Below are 22,928 nucleotides of genomic sequence, written 5' to 3'. Positions count from 1 at the left end.
CATTCATTAGTTATTATGATAAAAAATAAAATCGCTCTATAAGTTGTAAAAAGAAGGTATTGTCTTTTTTTTTTTAAAGTTGTTTTCAATGTTATACTTGTTCTATGATTAAGTTATAGATTGTTAATTTATGTATACTTTATTTGAATTTCGTTCGTCGCTGGAGTATTTATCTTATTGAATTGATTGCGAAGGTATTAAACTATAAAATAGATGTACAATTCAATTTCTTTTGTCGCTGGAGTATTTATCTCATTGAATCGAGTACGAAGGTATTTAACTATAAAATAACTGTACAATTCAGCTTTGTGTTTCTTCAGTGCATCGCCAGAGAATCACCTACGCACTTGCAGGTGTTAGTGGTATAGTTTGAACTGCGAACAACACAAAAATGCCTATGCCAGTTCGTGACACTTACGCTAGCTGCTCGATAAGCTTGGCCGCAGGCAGGAATCTCTTCTCTGGTTTCTTCTCATGGAAGTCCACGAAGCACCGAACCAGGCTCTGAAACTCTTCGCCCAGTGGAAGCTCTTCGTCTCCGTCAATGACAGTGTAGGCTTTGGAAGAACACAGGACACAGGACCGTCACACAGAAGGCTCACACAGCTCCCTCACACAGCACCATCACAAAACACACGGGCATAACACACCCACACAGCTCCCGCACAAAGAAGTCTCATACAGCACAACCACACGGCATCTGTCTGTCTGTCTGTCTGTCTGTCAGTCCGTCCGTCCATCCATCCATCAATCCAACCATCCATCTATTTTTCTGTCTATCTATCTATCTATCTATCTATCTATCTATCTATCTATCTATCTATCTATCTATCTATCTATCTATCTATCTATCTATCTATCTATCTATCTATCTATCTATCTATCTATCTACCTACCTACCTACCTATCTATCTATCTATCTATCTATCTATCTATCTATCTATCTATCTATCTATCTATTTATCTACCTACCTACCTACCTATCTACCTATCTATCTATCTATCTATCTATCTATCTATCTATCTATCTATCTATCTATCTATCTATCTATCTATCTATCTATCTATCTATCTGATCTTCGGTTTTTCAGCAGATGATTGATGCATTTTGGCAAAGGAAGTATTTTGGGGCAAAATCGTATGTTAAATGTTAAAAGCATTGTTAAATGTTCAAAAATCAATATTCCAATAGCATACTGTTTCAAAAAGTACAGTCGTATCACTTACACCAAGATACAACACCACTCCATTATCAACTTTAGATCGAACTTATTTTGTCTGGCACTACTGAACAGTTCATGATGGATGGAAACGAAAAGAACGTAGACTCTAATACAGCGGTTCTCAACCTTTTAAGCCCGGCGACCCCTTTTTTACAATCCCCCACTCTGCCGCGACCCCCTCCCCCCTCACACACACACAGCAATAGAAGAGTAGACAAAAACAATCCATATTTTCGATGGTCTTAGCCGACCCCTGGCAAATCGTCATTCGACCCCCAAGGGGGTCGCGATCCACAGGTTGAGAACCCCTGCTCTAATAGATCAGTGAAGAAAAGCGCTGTTTTTGTTTATTTATATCCGTATGCAATGGAACAAAACAGAAATCAAAATACCTCTTTTATTGTTGATTTTAAGCTGGGCGGCGACCGTGTTATGACCGGCAAAGACTGCGGCACAATTCTTGGCGTAGAGTCGAAACTTGGCGTTCAGCTCCACTTCTGCTGAGTAGTACTCAATGTTACCCTGACCCAAGGGGAGACAACGAAACACAAACCCAATTAAAATATTCAGACAAGTTATTTCCACTTCAATGCAATGTGCTTGGACTACAATGTACATAAAGAGAAAAGCTTCACAAAGACTCATTTTGACTTTTGTTTCTTGGGATGTCTTTGGACCTAGTTTATGTGTGTATGCTTTGCGCAGGCGTGTACTTATTAGCGTGTGTGTGTTTATTCATTGGTGTGTGTGTATAATCATAAACGTAAGTGTGTGCATTGATTAGCGTGTGTGTGTGTGTGTATGAAAATAAATGTAAGTGTGTGCATTGATTAGAGCGTGTGTGTGATCCGCCTAAGCGAATGTATGTGCGTGGTGTAGTGACTTACACGCCTGATTGCACTGGAAGTGTCCTCCACTGTGATGCCAGAAGCAAATCTTTCCATCACACTCTCTAGGTTCTGAAAGACAAACAGGCAATTATAGATAGATAGATAGACAGACCAGACAGACAGATGGATAGATATAGATAGATAGATAGATAGACAGACCAGACAGACAGATAGACAGACAGATGGATAGATATAGATAGATAGATAGATAGACAGACCAGACAGACAGACAAACAGATAGACAGACAGATGGATAGATATAGATAGATAGACAGACCAGACAGACAGACAAACAGATAGACAGACAGATGGATAGAGATAGATAGATAGATAGATAGACAGACCAGACAGACAGACAAACAGATAGACAGACAGATGGATAGATATAGATAGATAGATAGATAGGTAGGTAGATAGATAGACAGACCAGACAGACAGACAAATAGATAGACAGACAGATGGATATATATATATATATATATATATATATATATATATAAATAGATAGATAGATAGACAGACAGACGGATATAAATATATATATACATAAATAGATAGATAGATAGATAGATAGATAGAGACAGAGAGAACGGTAAAAGGTCTGTATTACATAAGAAAAGATAAGATAAGAATGAAAGAAAAGAACTATAAAAAGGTAATAGATTATTCGGACAAGAAGGAGAGACAGAAGTCTTTGCAAATACAGCAACCGAAATGAAAAACAAACAATTGAACATAAGTTTGAGTGAAAACATGGATTTTACAATACATACATTTTTTTATTTCAATCAATAAAACCACCAACTGAACAGTATCAAATCACTTAGGACTTAGACTATATTAAGCAAATCAAATACAATAATACAAAGTCAGGCAAAACATAGCATTGAACTAATCGAAGTCATAGAGATTTGAGTCAAGCTGATTATAGAGTTTTGCGTCAAGCTAATCAAAGTCATAAAGATATGCGTCAAGCTAATAAAAGTCATAAAGATTTGCGTCAAGCTGATCATTGAGATTTGCGTCAAGCTAATCAAAGTCATAAAGTTTGCGTCAAGCTATATCATAGTCATAAAGATTTAAGTAAAGCTAATCAGAGTCATAGAGATTTAAGCCAAGTTTACCGAATTGGGCATGTTAGAAATGGGCACAATGACTGCAAGGCAATTGACTAGGTTCTTCATGTGCTGGGGTTTGAACAGCAGTGGTCCAGCTATCTCTCCAAACATCTACAGACCAGAAAAAAAAGTGAAATAGATATTGATAACTGAAAAATTTATAGCATTTATTTTAATTTATGGGCATCTGTGGCGCTGTTTTTTTCTTATTACTGACTTATTACAAATCTTGCGCCAGAACTCTAAGGACATGAGGAGTCAGACTGTCAAGAAAAACTTCATACTATCACGCAAGATCAAAGTCCTCAAAGATTAAAAAATTGTAGAGCTCCTACACAACTCTAATGGGCACTTGGGGACATTTACTGGAGAAAAGTTTAAGCGGTTGGTCGTTGTGCTAGCCACATGACACCCTCGTTGACTGTGGGCCACTGGAACAGATACACTTTACATTATCTGCCCATAGATCGCAAGGTTTGAAAGGCGGCCCTTAAAATTTTGTTTTCTACTGCACATTTAGTTTCTTTGACAATTAAAAGCATTTAATGCTAAGCGAACAGGTCCTACCACACATGCTTTGGCCAAATGATCAGTCTCGTCAGCCTCGTTGGAGTGAAGGTGCTGGTCAGGCAGGTAGAAGTCCCGGTAGAAAGTTTCCAGAAACGGAAGAACACCTTCCAGGATGTAAAGAACTGTACCATAGGTGGAGCTCTCGAAGTCAGGGGCGCTGGCCGAACCACTGAGTAATCAGAGAAAGTTTCACTTTTTGGTTATTCTAGAATTTAAAATTAAAACTTATTTTTCTATTAGTGTGTAGCATATATTTTTTGATGTAGCGCCTAAGCTACAAGATTAACTCAAGTATCGCCGCGTTCATGATTATCTTCAGAGTAAGTGAGGGGGGGAAAAGGGAGTCATTTATCGCTTAGCAATAGTCTCACAACACTGCTCCCTTTCTTTAATCCCCTCTACACCTGCTCACTTTTTTTTATAGTTTCAGTCCCCCTGCTACCCTGCCTCCCCCTTTTTTTTGCCATTGCACAATGTCCTGTCCTTTTCCCATGAACGAAAAGTCTGCATTTTTTTCCAAGAACCAAAAAGTACGCACTGTTTCACATGAACCAAAAAGTCTACACTTTATCACACGAACCAAAAAGTCCGCACTTTTTCCCATGAACGAAAAGTCTGCATTTTTTTTCCATGAACCAAAGCATCCACACTGTTTCCCATGAACCAAAACGTCCGCACTTTTCCCATGAACCAAAAAGTCCACACTTTTTTACCGCGAACCAAAAAGTCTACACTTTTTAATATGAACCAAAAAGTCCGCACTTTTTATCATGAACCAGAAAGTCTACACTTTTTAATATGAACCAAAAAGTCCGCACTTTTTACCATGAACCAAAAAGTCCGCACTTTTTATCATGAACCAAAAAGTCCGCACTTTTTCAAATGCACTAATAGCTTGCACTCATGGACCAAAACCAAAGAGTCAACTCCTTTTTCTAATGTACAGCATTGCGCCAACCTCAAAACTTCTTTATCATGTGTTACCTTTTCTCTGGTGCAGTCTTTAGATGTATACCCAGTTTCTCCGGGTCATCTCTGATACTGTCGGTCAGTCGATTGATCTCAATGGACAGTGAGGACAGATATTCCCATAATTCACTTTAGAAGCCACCGGAAGAAATATAAAAGGTAATAGTGAATTGCATTTTATCTATACTAATCCAACAAGAGAAAAAAAACAACTAGGCATGAAATTAATAGATAAATGATGTATATTTAATAGACTTAGTTTATATCAATTAAAAATTAAGATTATTTAATATTTTAGTTTATATCAATAGTACACCATATTTCCATAATATTTAGCTGTGTAGAAATAGACTATATGCATATTGAATCGAGATAATGAAGACTACCGATATATTAGCCTTTGATCCTTTCAATTTGTGGCTTTTAAATGGAAAATACAATTGTAGGACAGATTGCAAGCTTAATACATATAATTGTTTCAAAATGCTCATTGAGTTTTTTAGCATTAAACTTTGTTATGCGTGTATAGAAATCAAAGTGTTTTTATTCATGTATGTCTATACCTAATTTATTTCTACAAAATTTTCTATTAATAATAATTAATTTTAAAGCACTTATTTATTTGTTTTCATTTGAACTTGTTAAATGTCTTAATCTGGAAATGAAATTTTCAGTATATTAACACCATTTAAAATATAAAATTTTAATTAATCTTGAACCGACTAGAAATAAAAAAAAGACTTTAAAACTTGATTTTAAAAGTCCAGCTTCGACATTTACAAAAAGAAACTAGTTTGAAATATGAAACTCATTCCTAAATAAGAAAACTTGAAACATTGTGGGTTTTTTTAAACACGAATACATTCCATACTAGACTACAATACAATGAAAGTGTATGGAGTAAAATACAGAATCTTTGAAGATAACATTGAACATAAACATTTCAATTTGTTGGGTTAGGCCTTGGAAACAAGTTAAATACATTTTATTGAATTAAAAAAAAAAAAAAAAAAAAGAAAACCCTCAAACTTCATTAAAAAGACAAAGTAGTTGCTATGATGGAATTAGGTTTAACCCATTCACACCTAAACATTATTATTCATGAGACGAAAAACATGGTCTAGATCAGTGGTTCCCAAACTTTTTTGCTTAGCGGAACACGCACATTCTGAAAATTTAGTGGAAAACTTTGCTATTTTTATAAAGCTTATATATACTCACTCTGTCTGTTTGTCTGGTAGAAAGTGTGGATATGTTGAAACTTGAAAGCTGAAACTTCGCACAATTATTCATTGGCATAGTCAAGATATGAATCAATATAAAAATAGTAACCAACTAGTCAACTGGTAATTTTGTTTAATACAAGAAATGAAAATAATCCTTCAGAATTCACAGATACGGCTAAATTTGTTGGGTTTGTCCCCCTTAAATAAATGTTAACGCCATTTCTCCCTCATTCATTCTCCGATCACGTTTATACTTTAAGCAATTATTTTTGGAACCTAACAAAACATGAATCCGTTAAAAAAAATATTCAATTAATTAGTCAATTAAGTATAGGTAAATCATTATTTTATTTCATATCGAATAAGGGAAATAACTTGTACATTATTGGTAGATATAGTTTTAAGGGCGGAGTTCTTCCCTTTAGATACGCTTTGTTTTTTTTTCTTAATTTTTTTTTTATTTTGCTTGTTAAGAGAGATTAATTCACGTGGTGGCCTACTAGTTAATTATTACAGTGGTTCTTGGTACATCTATTTAAACCTCGCGGAACGCTAGGGTTCCACCGAACACAGTTTGGGAAACACTGATCTAGATAACAAAAAAAGATTCTAGATCAAAGAGTTCTAGACAGATGTGAGGGACGGAACAACGAGAGTTGAAACTGTTTGAGTGTTTTGAATGCAGACATTTCAAGGGATGTGGAATTAATGTAATTGACATAACATTGACCAGAGCCAGGTTCTCGGTACAGTGGGTGTTGAGGTGGTGTAGGGTTAATAAAAAATCATTCAATCTCATATGTTTAATTAATATAGTTTTCTGTATTCTGGTTCACATTATGCTTTACAAACAATGTATACATGTAATACAAATCCATTAGAAGATGGGCTTAATTAGCATAAACATCTTGACTTACAATATTAATATCATTATTATATTTTTTACAAGATTATACCGTTATACGATTATACTATGCTATGTATAACTAAATATCATTGACTTTCTCAATTTATAATTGAAATATATCTTGACTAATTTGCGCTTTTCTTATCACTCATAAATAAAATGTTTTTCTAAGTGAAAAACTTAACAAAATATGCACATTCATGAAAATACAGTAGTCTGATCAAGCATGACAATGACACAGATATAAACAAATGTGAAGAAATGTAAACATTCATTGGATTTTTTCCGAAAATTAAAGTGAAAGTTGATTTTCCAAGAAACAGTAATGTGAATCTAGACTAAGTGACATCCGAGCTGTCGACAAACAAATCTCTAGGAACAGTTACCAACTAAATAGGGCACGTTGGTCAAGTCATGCAAGTAGACTAATGGATCATGCCGCCTACTTCATAGATTTAAAAAAAAAAACAACAAAGGCTATTTATAAAAAGATATATATTTATTTTAACAGAACCAGCAGGAGGACTAGTCATGCCTGGTGGGAGTCCAGCGTTAAACAAATATTTGTAAAGGGGCCAATGATTAAAACTTTAATGATGAAGAATGTGCTTCCCTAGTAATGCTTTTGAATGGGGCTCCAACCAACGGCCAGCATAATCCAAGCTCCGTATCTGCTTCTATTAACAACTATTTTTTATTCAATAAAAACATTATTCTTTATTATCTCGGGTTACAATATTATCGGGGTACAATATTCGAATTATTGTTTGTTTGTAAATTGTTTTACATGTTTCGGATATTCTTTCAGAGTCTAGAGATAATTACTTCCTAGTCCGAACCTCCCGCAGTACGACGGGGGGGGGGGGGGGGGGGGGGGGTTTGGCCTCTAGCAGAGCTTTAACCCGTGACCCTCGAGAAACCAAACCACAGTCCAGAACGCATACCACACTACCAGGCGGCAGTTAATACTTGTGTATGCGTTCTTGTATAGTATATGTATACCTTTAGTGTGTTATCTAATATCGTATCATTTCAAAATGTATTATTTATGTACTGGTCAATTTAATGGCAAGCAAATAACGTCTTAAAGGTTACTAAAAGTAAGTGAATGTTATACAATATTTTTCATCAGTTTTGAACATCCAATAGGGATATATATACTAAAGTTTAATAAAAGTAAAAAAAAAGAAGTAGTTTCTTGTATACCTTGCAGTGTATGGGGCAAATGATGTAAAGGTCATTTGTTTCTGTGGTCCACGGTTTACGAGGCTGGCCAGCACAATGACCAACTGCCTTTACTTTTCCCAACTAGTTTTAGGTACCCATCATAGCTTGGTGAACTCAGACGAGCCCTAAAGATCCCGAAATAAAAAAATCCCAGTCTTCACCAGGATTCGAACCCCCGCGATTCACAACTCAGCCACCGCGCCTCCAAACAATTTAAAGCATTTTTTCCCCCTGTTAAATGTACAGCTGCGTATAGAATCTAAAACGTAAATAAGATGCTCATATAATTTTTTTACAATGATCTATCTAAATTTTTTTGAAGTATTTTACGTATCTATTCTCTTTTTTTGTCTGTAGAGCCCAATCATCGAGACATATGAGATACAATTATTATCCCCCGCCAAAGGCGGCCTTAACAGTGCGTGGGGCCCTGGTGAGTGTCTTATCAGGGCCACGAATATTTGTACAATGGGCTCTTTATCGCGCCCACTATGGCGCGGGGCCTGGAGCGGTTGCCCATCTCGCCGCCCCCTAAGGCAGTCTCTGATTCCCCCCCCCCCCCCCCCCAAGCATCGCCCCGTCTCGACAATACGTTGTAAAGTTGGCAGAGGTGAAGAAAGTTGGAGTACATGAATCCTGTATAACAGCGCAAGAGCCCAAAATGGCGATTCTTTCATGCGGGTTGATGGAACATAAAAAGCTTTACTAAAACACGTCTAACAATTCTTAATTAAAAATATTTTCAGCATTAAAAATTAAAAAAAAAAATTGATAATTAAATGCAACAAAAAATGTGTGTAATAAAATAGTAAATTTAGTTCTTAAATCTAAGCATCAAAATTTTACATAGGCCACGACCAATTTTTTTTTTATATTTTCATTGGCCAGATTTTTTCGACTCTTCATGCAAACACAATTTGCAACAACGACCATCTTGGCAAAAACTACTACAATCTTTGAAGATTGTTCTAAGTCAAGAACCAAATGTAAGCCTATCTAGGACAGCGACCAACATCAATTGAACAAAATAACAATATAACATTTTGTTTTGTTGGGGATAATTCTTTCTTTGAAACTTTTTTTTTTATATCTACAACAAAGCAAGCGCCTTACATACACTGATCTTTCACTTCCGGGTGAGTCGTGGCTAAAAATAAACACATTTTCTAGGTTTTACTTGGGTATAAGAAATGTCATAATGAAATGGGATTGCTTGAAATAGTTATGACATTTAGAAATGTAGCTCTAGGCTTCGAAATTTTATACACAATTGTTTCCAAACATAGACTTAGGGACAGGATGCGAATTTTTTTCTCTTTAATCTGAAATGTTCCTAAATAGTGCACGCATTAGCATAATTCATGGTCAGAACTCAAAAGAAATGTATAAATCATCAATATAATTTCCATTTTTTTTTATTTTTTTTTTACAGAAATTTCGTTTCTATCAGTAAAAAAATTATATTAAACATTAAAACTGATTTTTTTTACACAAAATATATGTCATCATATAGTATGTAGGTATAATGTGGAAACCTAAATTATAATATTATTTTCAATGCTTTAAAATAAATGTATTAATTATCAGGAAATCCTGACCGATAACATTTTTTTTGTTAATAACTATTGTTTCCAAGGAAATCAAAACTAAAAAAAAGAAATTTTATACAATTACTTTTTCTTACATAAATTTTATTCTAAATTTGAGTGAAATTGTACTTTAAGCAATTAAAACTATCTTGTGTTAACACTTTACCCGATAATATTGCCACTATCTCTAAACATAATCTATACAAATCTTTGAAATTATATAGACACTCAAACAGACACACGTTTTACTAGCAAGCTAAATAATGAAACAATATTATTGACAATATTTAGCGCAATTTATTTTTAGCATAATGAAGTTAGCATTCCCTCTCTCCATCTCGGCATTTCGCTGTTCGAGCGTTTCCGCAAGGATTTGTTTACATTTTTGCTGATGATATTTCAAAAATCGATAGAAGGGCGCATAATCACATGCATATACTGTTAAACTGTTACAAAATAAAATCATTAAGAATATATTATTAATAAATAAAATTATATCATATAACTAGTAAACAAATATGTGTAAACTTTGATTTTTTAAAAAATGTTATTGATAACAATTCTTAAAGTTATACAAATTTATATATATATATATATATATATATATATATATATATATATATATATATATATATATATATATATATATATATATATATATCCTTTGTAGTAGCCATAAACAAGATATCGTGAGAAAAATATCTATTTTTTAAACAAAGATATAATAACTGTAAGACTGAATAATCTTGCAACCAAACTCTATATGTTATTTGTAAATAGTGCAATACTTGAGACCAACTATATGGGTAGTCCTTAGCAACTAAGTAACTACGCCAGCTATTTTCATCGCAGCAGCTACGCCAGAGGTCCACACTACAGTTAGTACGCCAGTTGTCCTTTAACTACGCTAGCGGCTCACACCACAGCAACTACGCCATATGTACTCACGACAGTAACTACGCCAGCTATGATCACCACAATTACGCTAGATGTCTACAGCGCAGTAACTACGCCAGCTATTATCACCACAATTACGCTAGATGTCTTCAGCGCAATAGCTGCGCCAGCGGTCTACACCACAGAGCTTTACATTACTACCACAAGCCTCCATTTGGTTTGAATTCTACACTTGTATACGTCACACATTCCCATGCAACGAACCAAGAGTACAATAGTTTGATATATACATCACGGACAACATTTCAACTGGTTTGTCTATATTATATCTATATTTAACAGTGTTTTTGGTTGTTAGGTTTGTGTGGGTTTACCCATGGTACACATCGTGTTGAGGTCTCTCGTACTGAGGTCTGGAATTAGCATCGAAAAGACGATAATAATTACATCTAGTCATATGATGAAAGCAATAGATGGAACAAGGTATACAAACAAACAGAGATTTTGAAATAGGTTAGTACCTACTCATACAGACATTGGCCATTATGTATACATCCTCCCGTACTTCTGTTCCAACACTTTCTCTCTATTTCTTTCTCTCTCTCTCACTCTCTTTCTGTCACATATGTATTTAGTTAACTCTCTCTTCCTAATCAACGATGTCATCGTTGATTTGTTACCCCATTAAACTAAATTGATTTTTTTGACTTATAAACTTTAATTTGTGCTGTGTAAAAAGAGCATGCATTCTCCTATAATTTGATACCAAGTATAACATTTTCTAATAACAAAAAAAAAAAAGTTATTTAGGTTTAATCAGAACAGGATAGTGAAATACAAATGAACAAAATGAATATTACTATCGGAATGAGGAAGAACAACAAAATAGGTTGAGCTAATAAAGGGCCGGCCTTACAAATTTCAAAGTCTCTGGGCACATCCTTGCATTAATTAAGTAGTTCCTGACTATTACACGTAATATCCATAATTTAACTTATCTAGTAGTTTATGGTCGATGTGCAGATGGCAATAACAAAGAAGGGGAAACAACTTTACTGTTAGGCAGGAATTCTTGCTTAAGAGGAAAAAAAAGAATCACCGCTAATTTCCTGAACAGAATTCCATAATACCATCTGTAAATACCACCATTAAATACCATCACTAAATACCAAAGTACCATCACTACATACCATCAATTACAGCAAAAATATATAAAGAAAGACAGAGCAACATATACACAAAACGAGACTAGCCAGTCGTTACCCCGCTTTTTCTAATAAGAGAATCTATTAACATACTTCCCAATTGGAGGATATCGACATCCCAGAGGTGTATTAGCTTTAGCAGAGATTAATTCTTCATCTTTTAATATCCTTAATCTGTTAACCGTCTTTCTCCAATCCTCTAGTTTCTCTATGAATCAATAAACCCGACTTCCAATGGTAAAAAAAAACAACGGCTTTTTAACGAATATGTCTTCAACGGATTGCATTATTTTGTATCTATATCTGCCGTGGCTTATATTGGTGTCATAATTATTTTTTTGTATCTATACCTGCCAAGCAAAATCACTAAATTTAGAAAGCCTTCAGGATAGAAGACTTAAAAGTAAAGTAGCAATTATACATAAAACACTGAACCATAATCTTCAAATGCAAAAAACAAAATGTAATAAAATACTTAGAAAGACACAAAGACACATGTCTCATGACTAAATGCATGACGCGTAAGACGCAATCATCTCCTTTTTTGAAGTAACGTCTGTATTATATAAGATAAGATAAGATGTATTATACTGGCGTCATAATTATTATTTTGAATCTATATCTACCATCATGGGCGTAGCCAGGATTTTTTTTCGGGGGGGGTTTAGGGGGGGGGATTCCCCCCCCCCCCGCCCCCCCCCTCGCGAAAAAAAATATTTGTATATATGTATGTGTGTGTGTGTGTTCATAATCTTTATTACATTCTGACCCTTCATTCTTTTGGAACACGTTTATTGTGCCCTAGAATAGGTTCTTCCTGGAGTTAGTGGAAAAATTGTTGACTCCCCTCCATTGCCAGCAAGGGGCTCTGGGGGAGCTCTAGGAGCTCACCCTAGAGCGGGGCGGAGCCCCGCCGCCAAGCACTATTTCTGGCATAGAATGTCAACAAAATGCATATTCTGAGGTATCTGCAGTGCATTTTCTTGCTATTAAAAAGTCTTATTTCAAAAATGTATGTGCTATTTTTACTGACTAATACCCTGCCGCGCCGTTCGGCGCATTTGCCGTCAAGCTGTTTCCACAAAAATCTGTCACTGGTAATTTCTGAAGCCTCTTCCCACCTGCTCCGAGGACCTCCATGAATGTGTGGCGCCAAGTTGTACTAGGATGTCATCGCAACTCTTATTATGCGTAATTTATTTTGTCGGAGAACATGTCCCGCAAACCTCATGCGACGCTCTGTCACAATTTTACTAAGGGGTCGACTCCCAGTTCGGCATAGGATTTCCCTGATTTAGACCCGATCTCAATATCTAACTTCTAAAATCTGTCTTAGCCATCTTTGTTGAGCCACATTTAGTGTTTTTCAATTTCGGCAGATGACTATTCACTGCACTTTATTAACGGAGCCCCGCAACTGGTAGAAATGTAACCTCTCTTGGATACGCTCTTGGAATTGGGTGACTGTAGTTTGCATTAGATTTTATATCGAAAATGAAAGTTTTATCGTCAAAATCATCTGTTAGAGGTTTTAAACTAAAAATCTCAGGACTTTGTTGTAGTTTTTTAAATTCAAAACCCCAATTTAGCTACGATCATAGAATTTGGTAACTGTAGTTTGCTTTAGAGTAATATTGAAGATAGAGGTTTTCCACTCAAAACGCTCTGTAGGGGGATTTTAAACTCAAAACCATCCGGAGGAAAGGAGTTTAAACTCAAAACCACCAATTCGCTTGGCTACGCTCAAATAATTTTAGTGTGTAATTTGCTTTTTTTTTTATATTGAAGAGGTATTTTTTAGCATCAAACCGTTGTGAAGGGGGATATGAACTCAAAACCCCTTTTGGCAACGCTCATAGCATTTTGAGTGCGTAATTTGCTTTTTTTTTTTTACATTGATGATGTTTTTTTTTAACTTCAAACCCCGCTGGCGGGGGGTTTAAACTCAAAACCCATATGGCTACGCTCTTAGATTTTAGAGTGTGTAATTTGCTTTTTTTTTTTTTTATTGAAGATGTATTTTTTAGCTTCAAACTCCACTGGAGGGGAGTTTAAACTTAAAACTGAGTCAAAACCCATTTAGCTACGCTCATAACATTTTGAGTGCATAATTTGCTTTTTTTCCATATTGAAGAGGAGGGGTTTTAAAATCAAAATCTTCCTTAACTGTGCACTTGGAATTTGGGAATTATCGTTTGCATTTTGTGTGTGTTTTGTTTTATAGAAGAGGGGGATTTAACTGCAAAAACCCCTGGTAGGGGGATTTCAAACTCAAACCCCCCTGTTAGGGGTTTTAAACTGAAAACCCCCTGGTAGGGGTTTTAAACTCTAAACCCCCTGGTAGTGGTTTTAAACTCAAAACCCCTTTAGCTGTGCTGGGGCAAGTGATGGTTTAGTATTAAAATCTCACCTAAAATTAACAAAATCAAAGCAAAAAAACATGTCACTAAAGTCCGTCTTACCCCCCCCCCCCCCCCCCGTGGTAGGGGGTTTAAAACTCAAAACCCCATGGTAGGGGTTTGAAACTCAAAACCCCTTTGGCTGCGCTGGGGCAAGTGATGGTTTAGTATTAAAATCTTACCTAAAATAAAGAAAATCAAAGCAAAAAATCAGTCACTAAAGTCCGTCTCCCCCCCCCCCAGGGGGGGGATTTCATTTCGGGGGGGGTTTGAACCCCAAAAACCCCCCCCTGGCTACGCCCATGTCTACCATGGCTTAAACTAGAGTCATAATTATTATTTTGAATCTATATCTACCATGGCTTATACAGGCGTCATAATTCTTATTTTGTATCTAAATCTTCCATCGCTTATACAGGCGTCATAATTCTTATTTTGTATCTATATCTTCCATCGCTTGTACTGGCGTCATAATTATTTTGTGTATTTAAATCTTCCATGGATATACTGGCGTCATAATTATTTTGTATCTATATCTTGCATGGCTTATACTGGCGTCATAATTATTTTGTGTATTTAAATCTTCCATGGATATACCTGCATCATAATTATTTTGTATCTAAATCTTCCATGGCTTCTACTGGCGTCATAATTTCTATTTACCTATTCTACCTCTGCCATGGCCTTAATTCGAGGAAAAACGGGAGATAAGTACATCTAGACAGCTCATACAATAAGAGTTTGTGGTACAAAAAGACAACGAGATTATTAGTACACTAACAAACACAAATATAGACATGTATATAGATGTACATTTATTAAAAGTATAGAGATAAACCAAGATGTTATTGGGGGACATGAAACTAGAGTCAACAGAGACATCACATTGGTTAGAGTATTGAACACCCAAACACCGAATAGTAACGTAGAGACACATATTCGTACAGGAACAGTTGCGAACATTATGCAATAATGAAGAGAGAGAATAAAAAAGAAATACAAGAAAAAGAAAAGAAAAAAGAGAGAAAGAGAATGATAAGACGATCCACCGAAAAGATTTTTGTTAAATCTCTTTTTTTTTAAATATTTTTTATCTTTAAGATTTGAACGGGGGACAAATGTAAGAAGTTTGATACAATTTAAAATAGTAAGAAAAAAGTAAAAAAAAACACACATTTATTTCTAACATTAGGGGCCTTTATATATGAGGGCGTGAGTGAACACAGTTGAGACACCGAGAGAGTCAGATTTGGATTATGATAAGACACCAGGTGGGGTTGGGGGGGGGGTGGTCTGTAGGATGACCAGAGGTCTTACCCAAGATGTTCGCAGACTACCTCGTGAATAAATTGAAACAGTCCCCTGGCCTCGATGGAGATGCCAGAGGAAATGAAGGGGCGAGAACTGAACATAAGAATAGAAAAAGAAAATAATTGAATCGAAAAGCTTTAGCTTGGTTTTAATAACTAGATCTAGTAAAATTATTCAGAAGTTAACGTGAGAATTCAATTGTACACATATCTATATATAGTATATAGGAAAAAACAAACAAACTTGGAAGTCAATATACAATTAAAGAGCTCTGGGTTTTGTCTTATTTCCATGACGCCTTCTGTCTATCTTTTTCGTACTTTGATTTTAATAGCATCTCGTTCTCTCTACGTTTCTATATCTTCATTGTCTCTCCCATTCTGCTTCCTTTGTCTGTCTCTCTCTTGGATTGATGTTATCTCCACTCTCTCCATCTCTTCATCTCTTCCTCTCTCACCCTCTCTTTCCTTCCATCTGTCTCTCCCTTGCCTGACTCCTCTAACTCTACTCATCTCTCAAACCGTCTTTCTCACTCGCTCTCGCTCTCTTCCCCAACCTCACCCTTGCTTTATTTCTGTCTCTCCTTCCTCTCTTCTCTCTTTTCAAGAGAGTGAGAGAACGAACTCCACGCCACCATTTATTCTCCTATCCAGTCCTAGATATATATATATAAATCTCTACTCCATACATATATTTCGTATTGCTATGTTATTCTAATCATTGGTTTCTGTTATAATTCGTGTCACTACGGACATTCTTTAACGAAACATGTCACATAACAATATTAACCAAATACTGAAGTCCTTAACAATCATTTAGAATGCACGCTTATAAAGAGAATAACTCATCACTCAAGATTGAATGAATTAAACGTTCAACAGAGAGAACATGTTGAGTGAACAAGTTTGTGTGTACATTTCAACAAAAAAAAATTAAAAATAAATAAAATAAAAATAAATAACAATAGAATCATAAACTGGCTTTTTGAAGAACCGTGACCTTGACATTTCTGACGTGTATAAAAGAAAAGAAAGAGTGCGCTAGAGTTGAAGTTCAACTTGAAACAAAATTATAAAATGTTTTTCGAACTTTCAAGTTTGAAATTTGATTGCATTGCAAAAAAAAAAAAAAAAAAAACATTTTAAAAGAGAGAAAAAAAAAGGTCAAACTCACGACACTTTTCCATGTCTAGTTAAGAGAATGTGAGGAAGAAGAACAAAGAGACCTTGAAGTATTTGTTTAGAAAAACATTCACTAAGAGAAGTGTATACTGCCTTCGGCTTTTGTACTTTGTATATTTCTGATTTCCGATATATAATGAAAGAAAAAATAAATCTATAAAAGCTTCTCTTTGCATGCATAAAATACATTTATAGGAATTATTATACTAAAAAAATGTTTTTGGTAATTTTATCTGCTAATACAATGTGTTGGAATACGTAACAGCGAAAACAAAAATCTGTTTTATGAGTAGAATTCAGCATGAATGAATAATGCGAATGTCTTCGAGTCTGACGATTAAGAAGCAATGTAGTGCTTATGCAGCCCAGCTGTGACCTACATAGTTTGCTATTTTCAACGCAGACAAATTTCACTGTTTGCCAATTTTTTTTTTTATCTTTTAGCAATCTTTTGTATGATAGACTTTATCAAATCTATCGATGACAAAGCGTATTATATTCGAGAGATTTTCCTAAGCTTTAATGCAACGGTTGCTATTTCTTTTAAGGGATAGTTATATACAAGCACTTCTGTTTTAATTCTATGTTATGTCCTGGATGTTTTTATCACTGTGTGAATAGACTCACGTTCTAAACAGAAACGTTTATTTTATAACATCCCTTGAACAAAACAACTTTTCTGTATTTGCATATTTTTCTTCGCCTCGCTCTTTGTCTGTAGTAAATGTTCTGTTAAGGTCTGCAGATATACACAATGAGATCTATGACATACTCCTTAGAAACAGCTACATCGTCCACAAACAAACTAGTGACTATACAAAGACGTGTATTAATATTTACCTTAGTATCTACAACACATAAGCAAGAGCGTTGACTCAATTTGGTTTTAAGAGAGAATACATGTTATAACCTACCTATATAACAATATACAAATAAATATTCAATCAACAAAAAGGAAGTCGGGTTATATTTTTAATATCGTAGAAAATCACTGCTACAAAATTTAATTACTTTGAGATGACTAAAAAGAAAGATAAAATTAGAATCTATTTTTTTTAGAAAATGTAAACAATAAACAAAGCATATGTTTTATTTATGATTTTATACATAAAGCTATAAACGTGAGTGAGAATTCATAAAAATGTAGAGAGGTAAAGTAAGATAGAATGACGCAAAAAAAATTTTCAGTAGTTCTCAAAACTTCTTCAAAAGAGCAAAGCAATTTAAAAAGCATACAAAAAACGTTTCTAAGCGATTCTAAAACTGTTCTTAATAACTTGAGAACTCTTTTTCATATAAGCAAACTCTTTTAGATTTGAAACCAAGCTTATTAATAGTTTCAATCATTCAAGTTATAAAGGGCCTATATTATCAAAAAGGGGGTGGGAGTTAAATAAACAAGGTCTCTTTTTTACATTTGAGAACCCTTGAAACAAAAATAAAGATAAAAGATACAGGAGTGTGAATAGTTTGAGAATTTAAATTCTAGTCACCAGATACAAAACTACTTGTTTCAGTAGTGCGTGAGAAAACTATTCAAAGAAAATCAAAAGAAGGAAAAAATAGGACGCACGTTTAATATACATGTTACCGCAATGTTACGCAGCGGACGGAAGCAGTAACGGTCGAGACTTACGTGTCGTGCGGGATCTCGCTGGTCTGCATATCCACTACATTTCCAGTGCTCTTCATGTACACGTGGTGGAGGCATCTCAGGAAAGGCTTCTTCAGAACGTTGTCGATGGCCGGGTTGTTGAGTATGGCCAGGAGGTCCTCCATGGGGAGTATAGTCTGGCACAAGGACTCAATGAACAGATTTTCACCCTAAACAGAGAAAATAAAATGTCCCTTTAATATTTGGCTAAAGTTTTTTTCCATCTTAAAGTAAGGACCGAAATAAGTGATTTGTGGTCTATTCATACTATGACGACATGTGTAGTCTTAATAAAAATAATAATAATAACAGGAAAACATAAAAAATACTTTTAAAAAATATATAAATTTATAGGAAGTGTAATTGTGTCAATTATCTTTACCAATTGTTATTGTTTACCGCTATTTCATGCTTTTAGCTTTCTCGATACGCCAGGATCCTATCACTTATCTGGACCAGTTGGGAAAATTGTGGGGGTGAGGGGTGGGGTGGATAAAGAAAGCATCTGTGTGAATTTTACCGTAATATATATATATATATATATATATTATATATCTTATATAATAAAGACGTTACTTCAAAAACGAAGATGATTACATCCTACGCGTCATGCATCTAATCATGCATGTTAACCAATGACGTAAATTCTGTCAAGTCACTGATTTTCCTGCAGGCAACCCATTCCATGCTCTAATAGCACTAGGGTATATTTTTATATATTTACACACATACAGCTTTCCAACACTGACCTCAGCACATGCCGCCAACAGATCCAGGAGACAAATGTAGTAGCGCAACCTTGACATCTTGTCAGTCTGGGTCAGTATGGCCTCTCTGGAAGAGCAAAGAACAAATAAGGTAAAAACTTCTTTACAATACATCTTGGTTTTAACTGACATTGTGCATTTAAAAGAACACATTATATGTACTAAAGTGTTGTTTCCCACCGTACAAGCACCTCTCTGCTGTGCATTTCAAACAATTAAATTGAGCTGAAGAAATCGAGACCTCATTTTTTTTTTTAAATAAATAAAACTAAAAACGCACAAGTGTTGAAAGTTTTCTAATTGTAGTTTCTATTTTTGCTCTTAATTAATTAACCCTACTTGACTATTAATTCACAATTGTTTATATATTATAAGAAATGTGTGAAGAAACATGCATTTACCAGACTTGAAATCCAATTCAAATTAAAATTATAATTCCCAATTCAAGATTAACACTAGCCACTAGGTAAAAAACTAATAATTAAAATAATAATAATAATAAAAACAACTTAAAAATTCAACAAGTTTGGAATTGAATTGTTAAGAATAAACTTAACTGAACTTTTATTTTTATTAAATTATAAGAGCTCAATCTGAATAATCTCACCCACCATAAAGTGCCCAAATTATGTTTAAAAAAAAGAACAGGAGTTTACTCTTTAAACTTCTAAAGTAAGCATTATCTTTTCCCATTTACAATGATAATTAATAGCACAAGTCACCTTTCTTCTCTGGAAAGGTCAAGGACGAAGGCAACTTTTTTGTAGTTCTGCATAATGTACTTCATGACGTAGGCTTGATTTCTCTTCAAGGTCAGATCAGTGCCAGCGACTTTGACCACCATGGAAAGCAGGTCCAAGAACTCAGGTCCCTTCTCTTGCAGGTCAGCGGCCCTGTTGACTATCTTCTGAATCTGCCTGGGGTTGATCTTAAGACAGGTGTTTTGGTTACCATAGAACACCTGGAACAGCGAAAAGGCATTTTAGAAGCAAAATTTAGACATGGAAAATAAATGTAGTTTTTTTTTAAAAGTATATTGATCTAAATCAGTGGCGTCACTAGGGGGATGCGAGCACCCAAGTCGGTAAAATGTACTGTTCCTAAATGTAGCTTTGATATAAAGATTGTTACCTCGAGTGGCTCACACCGTTAAGTATCAACAATTACTTTCTTAATTTTATTTCTATTTGACGTGTAATCTTCTTATTATGAGAAAAATTATGCGTAGTAGACGCCAGAAGAAAGAGTTTCTGAAGTTTCTGTAGAAAAACGCTTGGCGTCAGGGGCTTCGCTCCGGACAACTCTGAGTGAGCTTAAAGAGATTTCCAAACATCTTATCGGACCAGTTCAGTGGCGAACGTAATATTTTTTTATTGTAATATGTTGAGACGTAAGCCCCTCGCACGCCATTCGACCGATTGAAGCTTGTGTTATCAAGATAGTCGATCCTACTGAAGTGGATTTGAGCATATAAAGACTCATTCTCGAATCCACGGCTACGCTTCGATAACGTGTAACGAGATTGAAGTCTGGAATTACAAGCGTCACCAAGCGTCACCAAGAGTCACAAATGTGTAAGAAAACTATTAAAGCTGAATAGCTGACTCCATTTTCTACACATTGGAAAAGCAAAAATCATAAGACAATTTTTAGTATAAAAAAAACAAACATATTGTGACTGACCTCTCTGAGAGCGATGGCCAGTTCACTCTCTACAACTCTGACGTCCAGCAGAATGTCCAGCCGTTCAAAGATGTGCATCTGGACAGCCTCGTTTTCTCTGGCCAGTAATTTGAGGAGATACAAAGTTTTTCTGAAGACTGAAGTCATCCCGCCATATTGCTCCTAAAAGTAAAAAGAATTGTGACTGAGTGTGTGCGTGTGTTCAAAGTGTGTTGTGTGGTTTATATAAACATAATTCTTTAATTATAATTACGCTAAAAATATACACACAGAATTTAGAGTTAATCATTTGTAGTATCCATAGATATAATAGCCTCCTTTGGCCGTAGAACGACTATGGCTCATCTTGAGCACTTTTTCATATAGCTGTGGAGCACTATTTTGGAGACTCCCGTCCACATATATTGCAGGTTAAGGTGGCTTTCGCTTTGATGGTAGAGGCCATTTTCCTCTTGGCACGCTTTTCTTCAAGAGCCAAGGCCCATGTTTTTTTGTCGCTGTCAATAGCTTTCTTGGGCACCGTCTCTCTCCAACTAGTGAGGTCTAAGGCTATGTCTTTCCTATGGTCAGTATCAATGTTCACTGATTTTAAATATTCATACAACCCAGTTATAAATGCAAGAAATTGTTGAACATTTGAATGTTTAAAAGATTTGCAGTGGATTTTTTATAGCCGAGAAAGCATGATTGCATAACGCAATAGTGTAATGACACTCTAGTTTGACGCGTAGAAATTGGAAACAATCGGGGATTTCCTTTAGTGTTTAGTGACGAGACGGCAATATTAAAAAAAAAACTTAGAACGGAAATAGCTTAAAGCAGTGATGCCCAGCCTAATTCGACCCGCGGGCCATTTTTATTTCTGACACTCTTGTCGCGGGCCACATGAACAAAATGTAGGCCTAAAAAACGATATTAACTTGAAACCCGTAGAGCCTGTGCTTCATTAATTAATGGGATATTTGAAATGTATCTTTTTTTTCTCCGCGTCAGAAGATGGCTTCATTTCTCAACTTAAAATATCAGCAAGTTTGGGCTTCATTTCTGTGCTTAGAATATGAGCAACATTGTAGCTAGCTTTACAACTGAGTCATTTTCCTGTCTCTTTTTGGTAAATATTCCCATCTATCCTCCAATTTCTAGGCTTAGTTTAACAATCTTTTATTCGAGGCTCAAACCAAGAATGCCGTCATATTTGTTTCATAATGTCGTATAAATGTTGTTGTTGTTTTATTTTAAATAGTATGTTGTTGTTGTTTTATTTTAAATAGTCACACTTTCTTTATAAAACAAATATGTTGGCCTATTATCATGTTCCACAAAAAAAGTAAAGAACCGTGTCACTTTTCTTGGTTGAAAACGTACATTCTACACTCAGATACCTATTTCATAAACACACAAATGTTAAATGTCATGGAACTTATCATCAGAAAAATTGGGGGCCCTAACCCCCTTTACGTAAGTAAAGATACATTTAACAATTTTGTTTTTGGAAAAAAAAGGGGATTTTCTACACCTTGTGTCGACATTTCGACGGGACTCACGTCGGATCTGGCCCTCGGGCCGTACTTTGGGCATCACTGGCTTAGAGAAAGAATAACGGTAGAGACTCATTTCAGGATAGCTTAGGACTTAGGACAAGGCGTGTTTTTAATTCTAGAGGCATTGGCTTGCGTCCTTCTTTAGCTTTAATCAGTTTGTTTTGGTTATGTTACGTTATCGTATAGAGTTAGACATACTGTCGAATACCTGGGTTTAAAATCAAGATGAATTCTAAATAAGTGTTTATAGGGCCCGTATGTATGGACATAACTCTTCATACAATATGTCTAAAAAGGGGGGGGATAACACACATTAGGTTAATTAATGTAGGAAAAAACGTAACATTTTATCAATAGGCCGCAACCACACCTCTCCGCCGAACTCGGTTCTAAGCAGCTTTCTTAATCTGCTCCCATGTCATTCTAGTATCCTCATCTTCGTTAAAGACCGACCTCTTCCAAGTTTGCTCGCATCTGCCCACTTTCCTCTTTCCTTGCGGATTCCAATCTAGTGCCTGCAACATTGGTGGCTGGTTTTCACAGGGTTTGTTCTACCCAGCTCCACTTTCAC

The 22,928-nt window shown here is 35.3% G+C and overlaps 1 protein-coding gene across 8 annotated transcripts in view; it reads right to left on the bottom strand.

Annotated features, from left to right (window-relative positions):
* Window positions 1-22,928, bottom strand: part of LOC106060158 (inositol 1,4,5-trisphosphate receptor type 1-like) — a 204,698-nt gene that overhangs the window by 37,993 nt on the left and 143,777 nt on the right. For 4 of the 8 annotated variants that reach the window (XM_056035572.1, XM_056035574.1, XM_056035576.1 and 1 more), the window contains 11 exons: window positions 20,817-20,978; window positions 19,856-20,094; window positions 19,116-19,200; window positions 18,349-18,536; window positions 10,991-11,029; window positions 4,786-4,899; window positions 3,799-3,970; window positions 3,238-3,342; window positions 2,111-2,182; window positions 1,616-1,745; window positions 419-557 (listed from right to left, as the gene is read on the bottom strand). In XM_056035572.1, coding sequence (XP_055891547.1) covers window positions 419-557; window positions 1,616-1,745; window positions 2,111-2,182; window positions 3,238-3,342; window positions 3,799-3,970; window positions 4,786-4,899; window positions 10,991-11,029; window positions 18,349-18,536; window positions 19,116-19,200; window positions 19,856-20,094; window positions 20,817-20,978 — 1,445 coding nt within the window. Of the gene's footprint in view, window positions 1-418; window positions 558-1,615; window positions 1,746-2,110; window positions 2,183-3,237; window positions 3,343-3,798; window positions 3,971-4,785; window positions 4,900-9,247; window positions 9,278-10,990; window positions 11,030-16,704; window positions 16,720-18,348; window positions 18,537-19,115; window positions 19,201-19,855; window positions 20,095-20,816; window positions 20,979-22,928 lie in introns of all 8 variants that reach the window. The other 4 variants (XM_056035577.1, XM_056035579.1, XM_056035575.1 and 1 more) reach the window with 3 other exon arrangements.

Source organism: Biomphalaria glabrata, chromosome 7, assembly GCF_947242115.1.
Source record: "Biomphalaria glabrata chromosome 7, xgBioGlab47.1, whole genome shotgun sequence".
NCBI classification, from domain to species: domain Eukaryota; kingdom Metazoa; phylum Mollusca; class Gastropoda; family Planorbidae; genus Biomphalaria; species Biomphalaria glabrata.
Note: the sequence above shows the minus strand (reverse complement) of the source record. Positions and strands in the feature narration are given on the sequence as shown.